This window comes from Oncorhynchus keta, chromosome 10, assembly GCF_023373465.1.
Source record: "Oncorhynchus keta strain PuntledgeMale-10-30-2019 chromosome 10, Oket_V2, whole genome shotgun sequence".
Taxonomy (NCBI): Eukaryota; Metazoa; Chordata; class Actinopteri; order Salmoniformes; family Salmonidae; genus Oncorhynchus; species Oncorhynchus keta.
The window spans coordinates 22,694,815-22,713,406 of NC_068430.1; the positions used below are offsets into that span (position 1 = coordinate 22,694,815).

At 42.3% G+C, this 18,592-nt stretch overlaps 1 protein-coding gene across 2 annotated transcripts in view; it reads left to right on the plus strand.

Moving 5' to 3' along the window:
• LOC118388391 (cadherin-4-like) overlaps positions 1–18,592 on the plus strand; it is a 325,932-nt gene that overhangs the window by 130,616 nt on the left and 176,724 nt on the right. For both annotated transcript variants that reach the window (XM_035777425.2, XM_052526700.1), the window contains exon 3: positions 1,483–1,506. In XM_035777425.2, coding sequence (XP_035633318.2) covers positions 1,483–1,506 — 24 coding nt within the window. The remainder of the gene's footprint in view (positions 1–1,482; positions 1,507–18,592) is intronic.

Genomic DNA, 18,592 nt, shown 5'->3' on the forward strand with positions numbered 1-18,592 from the left:
ATGCGCTAGAAGAGAGAGGCGGGACACATTACAAAACGTTTAGGGCCTAGAAATCGACGGTTTATAGTTTGTTTGGATGTTTCTTGTTTATTTTGGTTCTAAAAAATACTCTTTACTTGGTTGTACAAAATACACAAGTTTCTATACACACGTTTCACAAGTGGCTCAGCCCCAAAAAAAAAAAAAAAAAACAGAGCTTGTCTTTCCTACTAGCACTGCCTTTGCTGATAATTTCATTATTGTGGAAAAATGTACTTGTACTTACTACGACTGTGAAATGTGGTTGTCCCACCTAGCTATCTTAAGATGAATGCATTAATTGTAAGTGGCTCTGGATAAGCGTGTCTGCTAATGACTCAAATGTTGCTAGGATGCTAATCTTGTTAATGCATTTCATTATTTGATGCTAACTCTGCACCATGCGTAAGTCAATAGATGCTCTGAAAATAATTGTATTCATAAACAGCCTAACAAACAAAGCATAGAGAGACACAGTATAGTACATTATTGGCCATGTTTTCCCCTCAGCATGGCAACCTTCTCTCTCTTTGGGGCACATTTAGATTCTGCATTCATGCCAGTCACAGTTACTAGTGTTCTACAATTGTGCTACAAAGTGTTTTGCTGTGATTAAACAGCAATTTGAGGGTCACATTGGTGAGCAGGGGTGGACTGGCAGGGGGTGTTGTTGTCAGCGCTCCAGACTTCCTGTGACGCAGAAATGAGGTCAATGAATGCAAAACAGCATTCATGGAAATTGTCCCTCATCAAATCTGTGTGCAGCTTCTCCGTTCGAGGGCATCAGAGGGGCAGAAGGCATAAAGAGAAACTGTCTAGAACACAAACACCTGGCTGCTTCTCTCCTCATCCAGCTGGATCTTTGTCTTTATTTTTGCCTAAATAAAGACCTAAAGATGTAAATAAATGTAGCGTGTCGTGGAATTCACTGCGTTTTATTGTGAGACCGATATCACATCATCACAATAACTGGGGTCTATTCAAGTTGATGGATCTAAGTGCAATGTAAAGAAAAAGGAGTGTAAGGAAAACTGTTCCAGTAGAATTGCAGTGTGTGAAGTACACAACATACCATAATGTATGCACATTGCGCTCTTTATTTGAAGTGAGCTCCATGTTTATTTGAAGTGAGCTCCAATAGCTCCATGTTCTTATGTCACCCAAACTTCAAGAGCGTGTGCTTTATTTGAAGAGAATGACAGTGTGGATGTATTTTTCTTTCCTCATGATAGAAGTGATAGATGACTGCTCAGCAACTCACAAAGCAGGATGTGTCTTTGTTGGTTCTGGTTTCCATTCTGTGTGATCTGTGATTTGTCTGTTGTTTCTGTTTCCTTAACCACTCTCTGTTGTTCAACAATGACACAAGTTTGTATGGCAGCTTGATAGCTAGCATGTTGTGTTCTAATTGTTGTATTCTCTCTCTCTCTCTCCCTTCATCTATCTCTTCTCTCTCCCTGACAGACACCAGCCTATCGAGTGAACGTGGTAAGTACTGCAGAGGCATGTTTCCCTGATTTAGATTTGGCTGATTTAACTGCGCCAGATTGGAGATGGTTTTGTGGATGTGCAAAGAGCTGTTTTTAGGTGTTTGTCTCAGGGGGAGTTTGATGCCGTGAGCACAGAACATCATGTGCATCAGTAGGAAGCCAATTTCCTCTTCATCACATTTCATGTTACAACAATTTTGAAAAGGGAAAAAAAATTACCGAATGTAATTACCAAAACAGCAGTGCTGGACAGATGTGGCCGATCAGAATTTGAATTTGGCATATTTTCCTTGCATGTACAGGCAGTGCTTGACTTGGGATGAAAGAGGTGCAGGAGATGTCTTTTTTCAAGGCGGTCCATTTGACTATGTTCACAGAAATTCACAAATAACATTAAGCTATAGAAGATCTCTGATTATTCACTATTAAGGGTTCATACACATTTTGACAGATGGAATTTCATGCCTTTTCCATGACTTCTAACCAAATTTCAATGACCAATAATTGGTGGCGTCTCTATGTAGCCTACGTGAAGAAGTTACATAAATGTGGTATTGACACTAGAAGGCTGTTGGTCTCTGATCCCATTCAGGCCTGCTATCTCCTGCCGTGGTGCCATTAATCAAGGCACTTAACCCCCCACAAAGTAGAATAACTGCACTGTTAGGCTACTGTATAAAACAAGTAGTCAACCATCTGGAGAGCTACTGGGTGTGCAGGCTTTTAATCTAGCCCTGAAACACACCGAGTCTGCTTATCAAGGTTCTGTTGAGCAGCTGACGTTTAGACTGCAATGTGGTGTTAGAGTGGAGCGTGAAAAAAAAGCCTGCACACCCATTAGACTCTAAAACATGTTGGGTTGTTTGCTTGATCCAACTGCTGGTTTGCAGGCAGTGGGTTACTTAGTCGGGTTGTTTTCTTTTAAAACTGCTGGGCTATTGATGCTGGGTGCTGGGTTATTGAGGTATGATCCAGCGGATCAGAAGACTACAATCATAGTTTAGTAGGTGTCATTCATGTTCATCTGTTCTGTTGCATAGTTATCATATTTTAAGGTCGAACAATATCGCTTCAATATCACTGACAGATTTTTATGAGTTCGCTAAAAGTCTATGTAAATCCCATTGTTGAGATACAATTAGGTGGTACAGTATAGCTTATTAGGCAATGAAATGGTATACCTTATATTTTATAAATAAGCGTAATATTATAGAAGAATGTGTAAGGACAAATATTATAAAAATTTGAATGTGCAGTATGTAAATGTAACAGTTTAACTTTCGTCCGTCCCCTCGCCCTGGGCTCGAACCAGGGACCCTCTGCACACACCGACAACAGGCACCCAAAAAGCATCTTTACCCATCGTGCCACAAAATCCACAGCCCTTGCAGGGCAAAGGGAACAACTACTTCAGGTCTCAGAGCGAGTGACGTCACCGATCTGAGACCTTGAAGTAGTTGATCCCCTTGCTCTGCAAAAGCTGCGGCTTTTGTGAAGAGATGGGTAACGATGCTTCGAAGGTGGCTGTTGTCGATGTGTGCACAGGATCCCTGGTTTGAGCCCAGGAAGGGGCGAGGAGAGGGACAGAAGCTATACTGTTACATATGGATAGAGTAGAATATAATAATATAATAACTTTATTGTGTCAAGGACTTCCTTTCTGTTGAAAAAAAGTTGCTTTCAGAACAATTATTTTTGATCGAATTGGGGAGGGGGGCTAATAGCTGAACAATAGACTTTTCAACCTTCACTAAAAGAATAGTCTAATAGCCGAGCTAGGTGTGAAACCCCCCGTATCACAGACCAGATTTGCCCTAACAACCAAGGGGTAGCTTGCTACTCAATGTCATAAAGTAATTACTTTTTAAATAAGTTACCTTACTTGTATGTTGGCTGACAATTTGTTAGCTACACTTTCCTTACGAACCACATAGCATATCATTACAGCAGTATATACCGCTATTTTAGCTAGCTACCTAACGTTAGTAGTTATACATCAAACTTGCCAGTATATTAACTATAGGCTATCTAACTACACAACGTTTTTTGACTTGATTATTCTCATCGTTCTTAGCTTAGCTAAATGGTATAGTCGTTGTGCTTTCTCAATGGACATTTGGGTGCTTTCGTAAATTCACTCTGGCTATCTATAGGCTGGACAATCGAACGAGTCAAAATTCACCCAAGGCTGAAAAACAGCTTTTTATTTTCAAAACCATGTACATTTAATTCAGCTCATGTCATGCTAATTTTGCAATTTGTGACCTGCGGAAACAACTGGGAAGACGACGACCACAAAATGTTAAATCCTCAAATCCTCGACGATTAAGCCTCACCGCTCTGTCAACAGAGCTCTGTGTTTATTATCGGATGTATTAGGTTATGAAATCCGACTTTTTGGATATAATGTTAAAGATACGTTAGGCCCCACTGAACGATTCAAAACAGTAAGAATCATCTGTCTTGGTAAAATGTATTTTAAAACATAAGGAAGTGAAATGTCATCATCAAAGCGCATTTTCACCCACCCTGGGCAGAGTGGGTGGACACCCTACTCATTGTCAAGTGGCTGGGAACTTTCTCTCTCTCTGCTTAATTGGCTGTACCAGGAGTCCTAGGTGTAATTGTGTTAAGAGAACATGTTGAGCCCGGGCTGGATTTAGTGCCTTAATCTGTAGTCTCCGGATTTATATGTTTTTTTCTGGCAGCCGAGCAAATTGTTCAGCCCCATCATCTGCACTGGAAACTGCCTTAACTCTGTCAGGACTGAATGGGGGAGCAAACAACATCAGTAAACACATAGAACATAGAGCCATATATTGCTTAGTGCAAAACAAAACAGCTGAGAGGCTACATTTATTCCCATCTCAGTCCCTTTATGTTCTCTGAATGCTTCATATTCAAATATAAATGTCATACAGTATTTTCAGATACATCAGACATTCATTAGCCATTTATTTTTATTTGGAGAGGAATGCATGGGAAATTGACCACTGCACATATCCTTTCACAGGGCTAATGCAATACATAAACTATCCATTCTCAGATTGGAACAGTATTGCGTCGAGATTAAAGGTGATTTTCCTCTAGGCTCCCTGATTAATTCTGTATCTATCCTTGAGAGCAATGTAAAATCATTTGAATCCACAGAAACTCTCTCTTTCACCAGCTCCTCAACAGAAATATCTAGTGTTGCCTTGAAAGTGCTGCTCTCACTGTAGCTTTGAGTAGATGTTTGGGCAGAAAGAGCAGCTAATGGGCTGAGAAATGTCGTCAAACCTACTGCAACAACAGAAGCTAATGTCTCCAGACCCACTGAACAAGAACACAATGTCCAGGAGCCCAGGCACTGAAGAAAGAAAAGCCCTGGCCCTGCTTTACTTTCATGTGTCAGGAAGACCATTTCTGTCAGCCTTATTGTGGTGCTGCTCTGCTCTCCAAGTGGTCTGCTGAAATTGCCTAATTGCCTGCTGGAGTGGACTAGCTCCAGGGTCCTGCTATGAAATGTAGGTTTGTAGATCTCTAATACAGCTATCAAGTGATCTGACAGCACTGTATCTAGCTCTAGAACTCCAGAGCAGACTACAGTGTGGGGGAGGATTCACAGCTCAGTGATATTGAGGTTGATTTACCTGGAGCCCTCCGCCCAGAGAGCGCCTGGTGCTGTTTTTAACACGCTTTATTGTGTAAATGTTCCACATGCACACTTTAATCTTTCCAAGATGGCGTAGCAGTAAGTCGTCCTGTCGTGTCGTGTCCCCTGTATATATAGTTTATTTTTCGGTCTTTTAAATATTTTTCTTCGCATATCTCTTTAACCTATATATAATGTAATAATAATAATATATAATATACATCGCCTCGTGATCAATTTGATTGCTTATTAACGTGTACTAATACCTAAAGTTGCAATACAAAAGTATTTCAAAGTGTTTTGTGAAAGTTTATCGTCGACTTTTTTAATTTAAAAAAATGACGTTACGTTATAAGACGCTATTTTTTTTTGTTTATCACACAGTCTTCATAGATCAATATCTAGGCTATATATGGACCGATTTAATCGGAAAAAAGACCCAATAGTGATTATGGGACATCTAGGAGTGCCAACAAAGAAGATGGTCAAAGGTAATGAATGTTTTATATTTTATTTGTGCGGTTTGTGTAGCGACGACTATGCTAATTATTTTGTTTACGTCCCCTGCGGGTCTTTTGGGGTGTTACATGCTATCAGATAATAGCTTCCCATGCTTTCGCCGAAAACATTTTAAAAATCTGACTTGTTGCCTGGATTCACAACGAGTGTAGCTTTAATACAATACCCTGCATGTGTATTTTAATGAACGTTTGAGTTTTAACTAACGGATTCCAACCGCAAACGGAAAATTTTTCAGCTGGATCTTCACAACTAGCTATCTACGAACTGTTAGCTTGCTCGCACAGGTCTGCTAACCGTCTGCATCGCCGCGTCCCAAACACCCATATTTACTTTCTATCTCTTTTTGATTTTTTAATTTGTTTATACCTTCCGGGAAACCTGCCTCACCCAATGTGATACGGAATCGCTATTATTTTTTTAGAACACACTCAAGAACCTCCAGAAGCTAACCAGCTAACTAGCTACAAGCTATTTAGTCATTGTTAGTTTTTTTAACATGGATAACACTCGCCAGTCCAGCTTCCCTGCCCCATCCACCGCTGCCCCCTGGACACTGATCTCTTGGCCACATAGCTGATGCACGCTGGACTGTCCATTTATCACGGTACTCCATTCTGCTTGTTTGTTTTATCTGTTGGCCCTGTTGCCTAGTCAACCCCATTTTACCTGCTGTTGTCGTGCTAGCTGATTAGCTGTTGCTGTCCAACCTACTGTTTTAGCTAGCTTTCCCAATTCAACACCTGTGATTACTGTATGCCTCGCTGTATGTCTCTCTCAAATGTCAATATGCCTTGTATACTGTTGTTCAGGTTAGTTATCATTGTTTTAGTTCACAATGGAGCCCCTAGTTCCACTCTTCATACCCCTGATAACTCCCTTGTCCCACCTCCCACACATGCGGTGACCTCACCCATTACAACCAGCATGTCCAGAGATACAACCTCTCTCATCATCACCCGGGGCCTGGGCTTACCTCCGCTGTACCCGCACCCCACCATACCCCTGTCTGCGCATTATGCCCTGAATATATTCTACCATGCCCAGAAACCTGCTCCTCTTATTCTCTGTCTCCAACGCTCTAGGCGACCAGTTTTGATAGCCTTTAGCCGCACCCTCATACTACTCCTTCTCTGTTCCGCAGGTGATGTTGAGGTAAACCCAGGCCCTGCATGTCCCCAGGCACCCTCATTTGTTGACTTCTGTGATCGAAAAAGCCTTGGTTTCATGCATGTCAACATCAGAAGCCTCCTCCCTAAGTTTGTTTTACTCACTGCTTTAGCACACTCTGCTAACCCTGATGTCCTTGCTGTGTCTGAATCCTGGCTCAGGAAGGCCACCAAAAATTCTGAGATTTCCATACCCAACTATAACATCTTCCGTCAAGATAGAACTGCCAAAGGGGGAGGAGTTGCAGTCTACTGCAGAGATAGCCTGCAAAGTAATGTCATACTTTCCAGGTCCATACCCAAACAGTTCAAACTACTAATTTTGAAAATTACTCTCTCCAGAAATATGTCTCTCACTGTTGCTGCCTGCTACCGACCCCCCTCAGCTCCCAGCTGTGCCCTGGACACCATTTGTGAATTGATCGCCCCCCATCTAGCTTCAGAGTTTGTTCTGTTAGGTGACCTAAACTGGGATATGCTTAACACCCCGGCAGTCCTACAATCTAAGCTAGATGCCCTCAATCTCACACAAATCATCAAGGAACCCACCAGGTACAACCCTAACTCTGTAAACAAGGGCACCCTCATAGACGTCATCCTGACCAACTGGCCCTCCAAATAGACCTCCGCTGTCTTCAACCAGGATCTCAGCGATCACTGCCTCATTGCCTGTATCCGCTACGGAGCCGCAGTCAAACGACCACCCCTCATCACTGTCAAACACTCCCTAAAACACTTCTGTAAGCAGGCCTTCCTAATCGACCTGGCCCGGGTATCCTGGAAGGACATTGACCTCATCCCGTCAGTTGAGGATGCCTGGTCATTCTTTAAAAGTAACTTCCTCTCCATTTTAGATAAGCATGCTCCGTTCAAAAAATGCAGAACTAAGAACAGATACAGCCCTTGATTCACTCCAGACCTGATTGCCCTAGACCAGCACAAAAACATCCTGTGGCGGACTGCAATAGCATCGAATAGTCCCCGTGATATGCAACTGTTCAGGGAAGTCAGGAACCAATACACGCAGTCAGTCAGGAAAGCTAAGGCCAGCTTCTTCAGGCAGAAGTTTGCATCCTGTAGCTCCAACTCCAAAAAGTTCTGGGACACTGTGAAGTCCATGGAGAACAAGAGCACCTCCTCCCAGCTGCCCACTGCACTGAGGCTAGGTAACACGGTCACCACCGATAAATCCATGATTATCGAAAACTTCAATAAGCATTTCTCAACGGCTGGCCATGCCTTCCGCCTGGCTACTCCAACCTCGGCCAACAGCTCCGCCCCCCCCGCAGCTCCTCGCCCAAGCCTCTCCAGGTTCTCCTTTACCCAAATCCAGATAGCAGATGTTCTGAAAGAGCTCCAAAACCTGGACCCGTACAAATCAGCTGGGCTTGACAATCTGGACCCTCTATTTCTGAAACTATCCGCCGCCATTGTCGCAACCCCTATTACCAGCCTGTTCAACCTCTCTTTCATATCGTCTGAGATCCCCAAGGATTGGAAAGCTGCCGCAGTCATCCCCCTCTTCAAAGGGGGAGACACCCTGGACCCAAACTGTTACAGACCTATATCCATCCTGCCCTGCCTTCGAGGTCTTCGAAAGCCAAGTCAACAAACAGGTCACTGACCATCTCGAATCCCACCGTACCTTCTCCGCTGTGCAATCTGGTTTCCGAGCCGGTCACGGGTGCACCTCAGCCACACTCAAGGTACTAAACGATATCATAACTGCCATCGATAAAAGACAGTACTGTGCAGCCGTCTTCATCGACCTTGCCAAGGCCTTCGACTCTGTCAATCACCATATTCTTATCGGCAGACTCAGTAGCCTCGGTTTTTCGGATGACTGCCTTGCCTGGTTCACCAATTACTTTGCAGACAAGAGTTCAGTGTGTCAAATCGGAGGGCATGCTGTCCGGTCCTCTGGCAGTCTCTATGGGGGTGCCACAGGGTTCAATTCTCAGGCCGACTCTTTTCTCTGTATATATCAATGATGTTGCTCTTGCTGCGGGCGATTCCCTGATCCACCTCTACGCAGACGACACCATTCTATATACTTTCGGCCCGTCATTGGACACTGTGCTATCTAACCACCAAACGAGCTTCAATGCCATACAACATTCCTTCCGTGGCCTCCAACTGCTCTTAAACGCTAGTAAAACCAAATGCATGCTTTTCAACCGATCGCTGCCTGCACCCGCATGCCTGACTAGCATCACCACCCTGGATGGTTCCGACCTTGAATATGTGGGCATCTATAAGTACCTAGGTGTCTGGCTAGACTGCAAATTCTCCTTCCAGACTCATATCAAACATCTCCAATCGAAAATCAAATCAAGAGTCGTCTTTCTATTCCGCAACAAGGCCTCCTTCACTCACGCCGCCAAGCTTACCCTAGTTAAACTGACTATCCTACCGATCCTCGACTTCGGCGATGTCATCTACAAAATTGCTTCCAACACTCTACTCAGCAAACTGGATGCAGTTTATCACAGTGCCATCTGTTTTGTCACTAAAGCACCTTATACTACCCACCACTGCGACTTGTATGCTCTAGTCGGCTGGCCCTCGCTACATATTCGTCGCCAGACCCACTGGCTCCAGGTCATCTACAAGGCCATGCTAGGTAAAGCTCCGCCTTATCTCAGTTCACTGGTCACGATGGCAACACCCATCCATAGCACGCGCTCCAGCAGGTGTCTCACTGATCATCCCTAAAGCCAACACCTCATTCGGCCGCCTTTCGTTCCAGTACTCTGCTGCCTGTGACTGGAACGAATTGCAAAATCGCTGAAGTTGGAGACTTTTATCTCCCTCACCAACTTCAAACATCAGCTATCTGAGCAGCTAACCGATCGCTGCAGCTGTACATAGTCTATTGGTAAATAGCCCACCCATTTTCACCTACCTCATCCCCATACGGTTTTATTTATTTACTTTTCTGCTCTTTTGCACACCAATATCTCTACCTGTACATGACCATCTGATCATTTATCACTCCAGTGTTAATCTGCAAAATTGTAATTATTCGCCTACCTCATTCCTTTTGCACACATTGTATATAGACTCCCCCTTTTTTTCTACTGTGTTATTGACTTGTTAATTGTTTACTCCATGTGTAACTCTGTGTTGTCTGTTCACACTGCTATGCTTTATCTTGGCCAGGTTGCAGTTGCAAATGAGAACTTGTTCTCAACTAGCCTACCTGGTTAATTAAATAGGTGAAATAAAGGTGAAATAAAATAAATAAATAAAAATAATGACGCTCGATAATGTAAGTACATTTTCTTCTCTTTTGGTTTGATCATCTTGCTGTCTGTGGATTTGTGTGGGTTTGCTTTTGGCACTCGCCACCTAAGCGGAAGATATGTTGCTTGATCTTTTGCTCTGGCTTTCTCTGAAATGTGGTGGATTGGTAGGCCTTCTGCCCCTCTTCCCCCTCAATGCCAATTAAAAGTGTTTTTCTCAGCTAGATTTAGAGCTCCTAAAGACAGTCACAGAGAGCAATTGAAGTGAAGTCACTCAGGACGTATGGCAGATGGTTCGGCTTGGAATTTGCAAAGAGAAATGCCTACAAAGCAGGAAACAAACAATCTTGATAATGACAGTCTGTTTGTGTGGAAAGCACCTACTTCCAGCCCAATTTAAATTGTAACCCTGTACCCTAACTTTAATTTAAACATACTGTCAAAACTCCAGCCATAGCCTCTTCAGAGGCCTAAGATATGGTGGTGAAAATGCCATACCCATCAGTCACAAAACAAGTATTGAGACAATAGAAAGCATATTTTAGAGAAAAGCAGCAGCAACAACTTGATCCCATAGCTTAAACGTCAGCTCTCAGTTGTGGGTCCTCACTGAATAGGGACCAGATGTACTATCGGTCCATTTACAAAGACAGGGAGACTCAAAGAGAAGTGAGACAGAGAAGAAAGCCTAATGGCTGCAAGCTTCAACCTCCAAGCGGTCTGGATTTTTCAAACAGGACCCAGAGAAGCTTGATCAGTGAATAACCCCCTTTTGGTCATTCAGATGAGAGAGGACAGGAAACCGGGAGGACTAGGGCGTCCTCAGCCATGTGGATTTGGGTCTGGGTTGAAAACATACACACACCAGAAACACAGTGGATATTCTTAATGCTCTATATTCATGTCAATATAAAAGCAATTTCCCCTCATTAGTGGATGAGTTTTATAGATCAATATAGCCCACTATTTTAACCTATAATTAGAGTAGAGTATTTTAGGAGAAAGAGTTCAGTGTGAACCCACTGGGTACACACTGTCCCACATGTCATTTCAACATGGATAATTGGGTAATATGTGGTTGAGGCGTTGATCAATGAGATTACAACGTACAGTATTTTCACCCACTCACCCATTTTAGTTGTCACCCAAATTTCTATCATTGTGCGATCAACCATTTAAAGCACAGAAAAGTTCAAATGGGAATACAAGATCAGATATTTGTATTTATTTATACAACTGATTAATGTGTTATCACTGTGCTTCATCAACAGCAGAACCAAATTACCTGGATTTACATCAAAACTACATGGTGCAAGTGATCAATGCCGCTTGAGATTCTGCACAGATTATTACAGCAATTGTGAAGATCTCCACAGACCTGCGACGACCTATGCATGCTATCTTGAACAGTAACCATGGATGTTTCAATCATATTAATGTTGAATGTTACATTAGTTTGTTTTACAAAAGTCATATTGAGTTATTTTTGGTTGACAACATTTAAATATCAACATTTAAAGGAGATCTATCTGCTTGGATAGTTCCATCTGAGCCACTGGCTTAATCCCATTATTTTTGGGAAGGATGAGTTGGAGATGTGAATCCAACACATAATTTGTTAAAGGGATTCTCTAGAACTTTTGTATACTTTTTAGCCAGTAGTTCTGAAAGTAGCGCTCACGATCCAAAATTGGTTCCCCAACGTTGTGTACTTCATCACAAATGTGCAGATATGTGCACCACGTCATTGATCGCTACAGTATCTCTCTCTCGCTGTACTGTGTGGGCGTCTTTGCAACTGTCACCCAAATGGCAACAGGTTGAAGCTCATTGACTAGAACTCTAAATGCTAGTGGGCTGGCCCATGTGGGGGGAAATATAGGGCAAATTGTACTGCACATTTTCCAGAAAACAGTTGCTTTGAAACTAGGAATTTCATGGGTAATGGAGGTAAATTTATTAAGATGCCCATTAGCCGACGCCAATGGTGACAGTTAATCTACTGAGATCCTGGGCAAAACGAAAAAGACATTACAGACAAAATACTTTACAATTTACATACAGTACCAGTCAAATGTTTGGACACACCTACTCATTCCAGGGTTGTTCTTTATTTGACTATTTTGTATATTATATAATGATAGTGAAGACATCAAAACTATGAAATAGCACATAGGGAATCATTTAGTAACTAAAAAAGTGTTAAACAAAATAAAATATATTTTATATGTGAGATTCTTCAAAGTAGCCACCGTTTGCCTTGATGACAGCTTTGCTGTATTACACATAATACCCCATAATTTTTGCTAATGAAAATAATTACAAACAAATACATTATTTACATACTGTAAATATTCATACCCTTTGCTATGAGACTCGAAATTGAGCTCAGGTGCATCCTTTTTCCATTGATCATCCTTGAGATGTTTCTACAACTTGATTGGAGTACACCTGTGATAAATGCAATTGATTGGACATGATTTGGAAAGACACACACTCCTGGTTCCACAGTTGACAGTGCATGTCAGAGCAAAAACCAAGCCATGCGGTTGAAGGAATTGTCCGTAGAGCTCCGAGACAGGATTGTGTCGAGGCAAGGATCTGGGGAAGGGTACCAAAATGTCTGAAGCATTGATGGTCCCCAAGAACACAGTGGCCTCCATAATTCTTAAATGGAAGAAGTTTGGAACCCCCAAGACTCTTCCTAGAGCTGGCCGCCTGGCCAAACTGAGCAATCGGGGGAGAAGGGCCTTGGTCAGGGAGGTGAACAAGAACCCGATGGTCACTCTGACAGATCTCCAGAGTTGCCAAAAGGAACTTAACCTCTAGCGTCGAGCAATCCCGTATCCGGGAGCGTAATTATAGCCTCAAGCTCATTACCATAACGCAACGTTAAATATTCATGAAAATCGCAAATGAAATTAAAGAAATATATTCACTCACAAGCTTATCCTTTTGTTAACAACACTGTCATCTCAGATTTTCAAAATTTGCTTTTCAACCATAGCTACACAAGCATTTGTGTAAGAGTATTGATAGCTAGCATAGCATTAAGCCTAGCATGCAGCAGGCAACATTTTCACAAAAACAAGAAAAGCATTCAAATAAAATAATTTACCTTTGAAGAACTTCGGATGTTTTCAATGAGGAGACTCTCAGTTAGATAGCAAATGTTCTGTTTTTCCAAAAAGATTACTTGTGTAGGAGAAATCGCTCCGTTTTGTTTATCACGTTTGGCTAAGAAAAAAATCTGAAAATGCAGTCTCTACAACGCCGAACTTTTTACCAAATTAACTCCATAATATGGACAGAAACATGGCAAACGTTGTTTAGAATCAATACTCAAGGTGTTTTTCACATATCTATTTGGGGGTCCTTCTGTAGCTCAGTTGGTAGAGCATGGCGCTTGTAACGCCAGGGTAGTGGGTTCGATCCCCGGGACCACCCATACGTAGAATGTATGCACACATGACTGTAAGTCGCTTTGGATAAAAGCGTCTGCTAAATGGCATATATTATTATATTATATTATTATTTGATGATAAATCATTCGTGGCAGCTGTGTTTCTCCTCGAAGCAAATGCAAAATACACGCAGCTGGAGATTACGCAATAATTGCAACGGAGGACACCAAGCGGCCACCTGGTAGATGTAGTCTCTTAAGGTCAATCTTCCAATGATTTGCCTACAAATACGTCACAATGCTGTCGACACCTTGGGGAAACGACAGAATGTCTAAGCTCATTCGTGACCCATACACAGCCATATAAGGAGACATTGGAACACAGCGCCTTCAGAATCTGGGGCAACTTCCTGAAAGAAATGTAATCTTGGTTCCGCCTGTAGCATTAGTTCTGTGGCACTCACAGACAATATATTTGCAGTTTTGGAAATGTCAGAGTGTTTTCTTTCCAAAGCTGTCAATTATATGCATACTCGAGCATCTTTTATCCATAAATTAAAGAGCACCCCCTATATTCAAGAAGTTAAAGAACTCTTGGGAATGAATGCCAACCTTGAAACCTGGCACCATCCCTACGGTAAAGCATGTTGGTGGAATCATCATGCTTTGGGGGTGTTTTTTAGTGTCGGGGACTGGGGAACTAGTCAGGATCGAGGGAAAGATGAACGGAGCAAAGTACAGAGAGATGCTTGATGAACACCTGCTCTAGTGCTCAGGACCTCAGACTAGGTTGAAGGTTCACCTTTCAACAGGAGAATGACACTAAGCACACAGACAAGACAATGCAGGAGTGACTTCGGGACAAATCTCTGAATGTCCTTGAGTGGCCCCGCCAGTCCCCGGATTTGAACACAATCTAACATCTCTGGAGAGACCAGAAAATAGCTGTGCAGCGATGCTCTCCATTCAACCTGGAAGAGCTTGAGTGGATCTGCAGAGAATTATGTCATGGCTTCAGAAGCTTCTGATAGGCTAATTGACATCATTTGAGTCAATTGGAAGTGTACCTGTGGATGTATTTCAAGGCCTACCTTCAAACTTAGTGCCTCTTTGCTTGACATCGTGGGAAAATCAAATGATCTCAGCAAAGACCTCAGAGAAAAAAATGTAGACCTTCACAAGTCTGGTTCATACTTGGGAGCAATTTACAAACTTCTGAAGGTACCACGTTCATCTGTACAAACAATAATACGTAAGTATAAACATAATGGCACCACGCAGCCATCATTCTGTTCAGGAAGCAGACGGATTCTGTCTCCTAGAGATGAACGTACTTTGGTGCGAAACGTGCAAATCAATCCCAGAACAACAGCAAAGGACCTTGTGAAGATGCTGGAGGAAACGAGTACAAAGGTATCTATTTCCACAGTAAAACGAGTCCTATATCTACAGTACATAACCTGAAAGGCCACTGCTCCAAAACTGCCATAAAAAAGCCAGACTACGGTTTGCAACTGCACTTGGGGACAAAAGATCGTACTTTTTGAAGAAATGTCCTCTGGTCTGATGAAAAAAAATAGAACTGTTTTGCCATAATAACCGTCATTATGTTTGGAGGAAAAAGGGGGAAGCTTGCAAGCCGAAGATTACCATCCCAACCGTGAAGCATGGGAGTTGCAGCATCATGTTGTGGGGGTTCTTTGCTGCAGTAGGGACTGGTGCACTTCACAAAAGCTGAGCTGCTGTTCCTCTTCTAGAATATTTGCTCAAACATATGGTGGCGCTCCGGTACCTAAATTTAAACAGTACCAGCACCCAAAATGAGTACCGGAACCCATTTCAGTCCAAGCCAAGCACTGATAAGAAGCCTATTCTATTATGAGGTTTCCACTGGATCAGAGCATGACATTTTTCCATTTCACAGTGAGTGGTTATCGAAAGGGAAAGAGCTGGAAAGATTTTTGAAATACATTGAGGAACTATTGTAATTCTCAATGGATGTAAAAACCGACTTTGTTTGTTTGCTGTTTGAGGTAAAGAAAACATTACTTTGAGAAGCTCCACAGGTCATTAGTCGTGGTGCATTAAGCCAATCAGAAATACTATCAGAGAGAAGTGCAATAGGGCATCTTGGCACATGGTCAATCCAACATCTGCATTGGCCATGCAGCATGGTGAAATGGCCTCAGCAGAAGTCAGGCTAAGAATGGCCTCAGCAAAAGTCAGGGCATTCATACTTATTACGCTTCGCGGAGCAGTGCAGAGGTGAGTTTGTGTTTATACAGGATGTATCATGTCAATGCGGAGCTATACAGAGCCCTCTGGACTGTTACAAAATTTGGGAGGCGCATGGCGATGTGGAACCAAGTTCGATTTGGCATCTGCATGCCTCTGGAGGCTCCGCAATTGCGTCACACCCTCCATATGGAGCCTCCGACTACATTTTTGAATCAAGCATAAATAGGGTTTTAGTCTAGGCCTCCGCAATGGATTAGTTCACTGAGGTTGGTGCAAATATATATTTATTTGTTACTGCTCGCTTAAACAATCTCAGTCGACCAACAGCCTAGCAACCAAACAATCGACCAGTCGACTATTTTGGGTCAGCCTTAAAATGGACACACATGCTTTGTTTAAAGCGAGTGGCAGGTCATTGATAAAAACAGGTAAGTAATCTGCTCATAGATTATGCATGTTGGAACTACGCATTGTCACATCCAGAGTATGTCTTTAACTTGTACACAGGTTAATAGGCTATTAATTGCATTTCAAAAGTTATATTGAATTGTGTTTGATTGTCAAAGTAACCAAATATCAACATTTGAAGGAGATGTATCTTCTGCATTGTCGCGTTCTGACCATAGTTCTGTTGTGTTTTCCTTGTTTTAGTGTTGGTCAGGACGTGAGCTGGGTGGGCATTCTATGTTGTGTGTCTAGTTTCTCCGTTTCTATGTATGGCCTGATATGGTTCTCAATCAGAGGCAGGTGTTAGTCATTGTCTCTGATTGGGAACCATATTTAGGTAGCTTGTTTTGTGTTACGGTTTGTGGGTGGTTGTTTCCTGTCTTTGTGTTCTCTGCACCAGTTAGGACTGTTTCGGGTTTTGCCACGTTTGTTATTTTGTATTTGTGTAGTGTTCACGTTATCGTCTTTTATTAAACATGTTGAACACGAACTACGCTGCATTTTGGTCCTCCTCTCCTTCGATGGAAGAAAACCGTTACAGAACCTGAAACAGGCCAACGTCATGACAATACACATTTCTAAAAAGTTTCTGAATACTTTCTGAAAGCACTGTATGAGTGATAAAGTATGGTCACATTTCATTTGCGCTGTTAAACCTTAACTTTGGAATGACTTCGATAGTAACATTGAATCTATTAAGTTTTTGAGTGTCTCTCAATAACCATTCTCACTATAGCACATTAGTGATAGTCAGTGACAAATATCATAGCTAAGCAAAGCTGGGCTTGGTCAAAGCCCTGAATGGGATACCGAAAGGTAGCTGTGGATAGACCAATTCTCCAGTAAAGTGGATATAATGTTAAAGATCTGACGTTGTTTTAAAGGTACAAATTCAACATATTTTATACAAGGTTTGTCTATGTTGAAATTTGCTTACGATGATTACATATTCTTGTTGTTGAAATTTCACCATCAAAATAACAGTTGATTACTTTTTTCAAATCCATTGTATTTCACACATAGATTCCATGTCACTATGTTGACCAATTACATTGAAACAACATTGATTCAACCAGTTTGTGCCCAGTATGAAGTTATCATAACTAATATTTCCCTGCTCTTGGAGTAATTGGTAGGAAATGCCAATATTATGAGGGGAAGAGGGTGGGATGAAACTCAATGTTAACACCTTTACTTTCCTCCCTTCTCCCTTTTACCTCCCACTGTGGTTCGATCTCCCTCTCATCCTGTCCTCCTCTCTTACTTCTCCTCCTGTTTTCTGTTCTAGACACGTCTCTCCTCTCTCCTCTCTCCTCCCGGTCTGGGCAGCTGAATCATTTGAAAGGCACTGTAGCATTAAGGGCCCACTGAGACAGGCCTCATCCAGGCAAATCCCTACACAAATTAGAGTGTAGAAGCCATTATTAAAGCCAATCGCTCCTTGTAGCTCCCAAACAGTTAACCTACACCCTTTCCACTTCTGCTCGTCTCTAGAACAAATATAACCCCCTTTTTTTTACTCTCTTTTCCCTCCACCGCAGAGCAGAGCAATGGAGCACAGAGCTTTAAAACTGTGTAGTTTCCCTAGATTGGGTGTGGAATTACGGCATGTTTGGGACATGCCACTCATGTGAGGTAGGCCCTGCTAGAAGCTGGCTCATGATCGGCATCGAGGTTCACTAACAAAAGGGGAATAAGTTCCCTTATTTGAAAAGCTTATTTTAACCACACTTCGCCTCGACACTCCGGCTTGTCAGAGGCATGCACAATCCTCTAAGTTTGCTTTCATGTTTAACGTTCTGAGGCGATTTCTCTGCTCTGCTTTAAATTCTCTTGCTTTTCAACACTTTTGTCTGTCAAATGAGTGTTGCAGTGGGAACGCTTTGCCTGTCAATCAAAACTTCTGCTCAGCGTGTGTTCCCTATACAGATTACTGTTATGCCGTATGCTACTGAGGTGTTGGACTGTGTGTGTGTGTGTGCACCATTATCTGCTGCTAATTAATGTTTGCGTAATCTGTCATTTATATGAGATTACAGTGAGTTCTAATTTTATGCAGTGCATGTCAGGGTCCCAGATGTCAGAAGCTACTGAGTTTTTTTTAGTCAGATAACTATTTCCTGTCACGACTGGAGCCCTCCCTCTATGTTCTAATCAGGGGATGGAACCAAAATGATTTTCCAATCGTTTCGTTCTGAAACGATTTTCGCTCCACTATTCTGACCAGAAAAATACTGTTCTGAACTGGTTTGAATCCACAAAAAAGTATCCGTTTATATTGTTCCTTTCTGTTCATTTTGAAACCGCTGAAATCATTTTTTTTTCAATAATTTTGCTCATCATTAAATTACTTCACCAATCAGTGTGGATAAAGCAGCTTGCTATAGAGCAGGCCCACAGAATTATACCTACGGAGGAGCGGCTTCTAT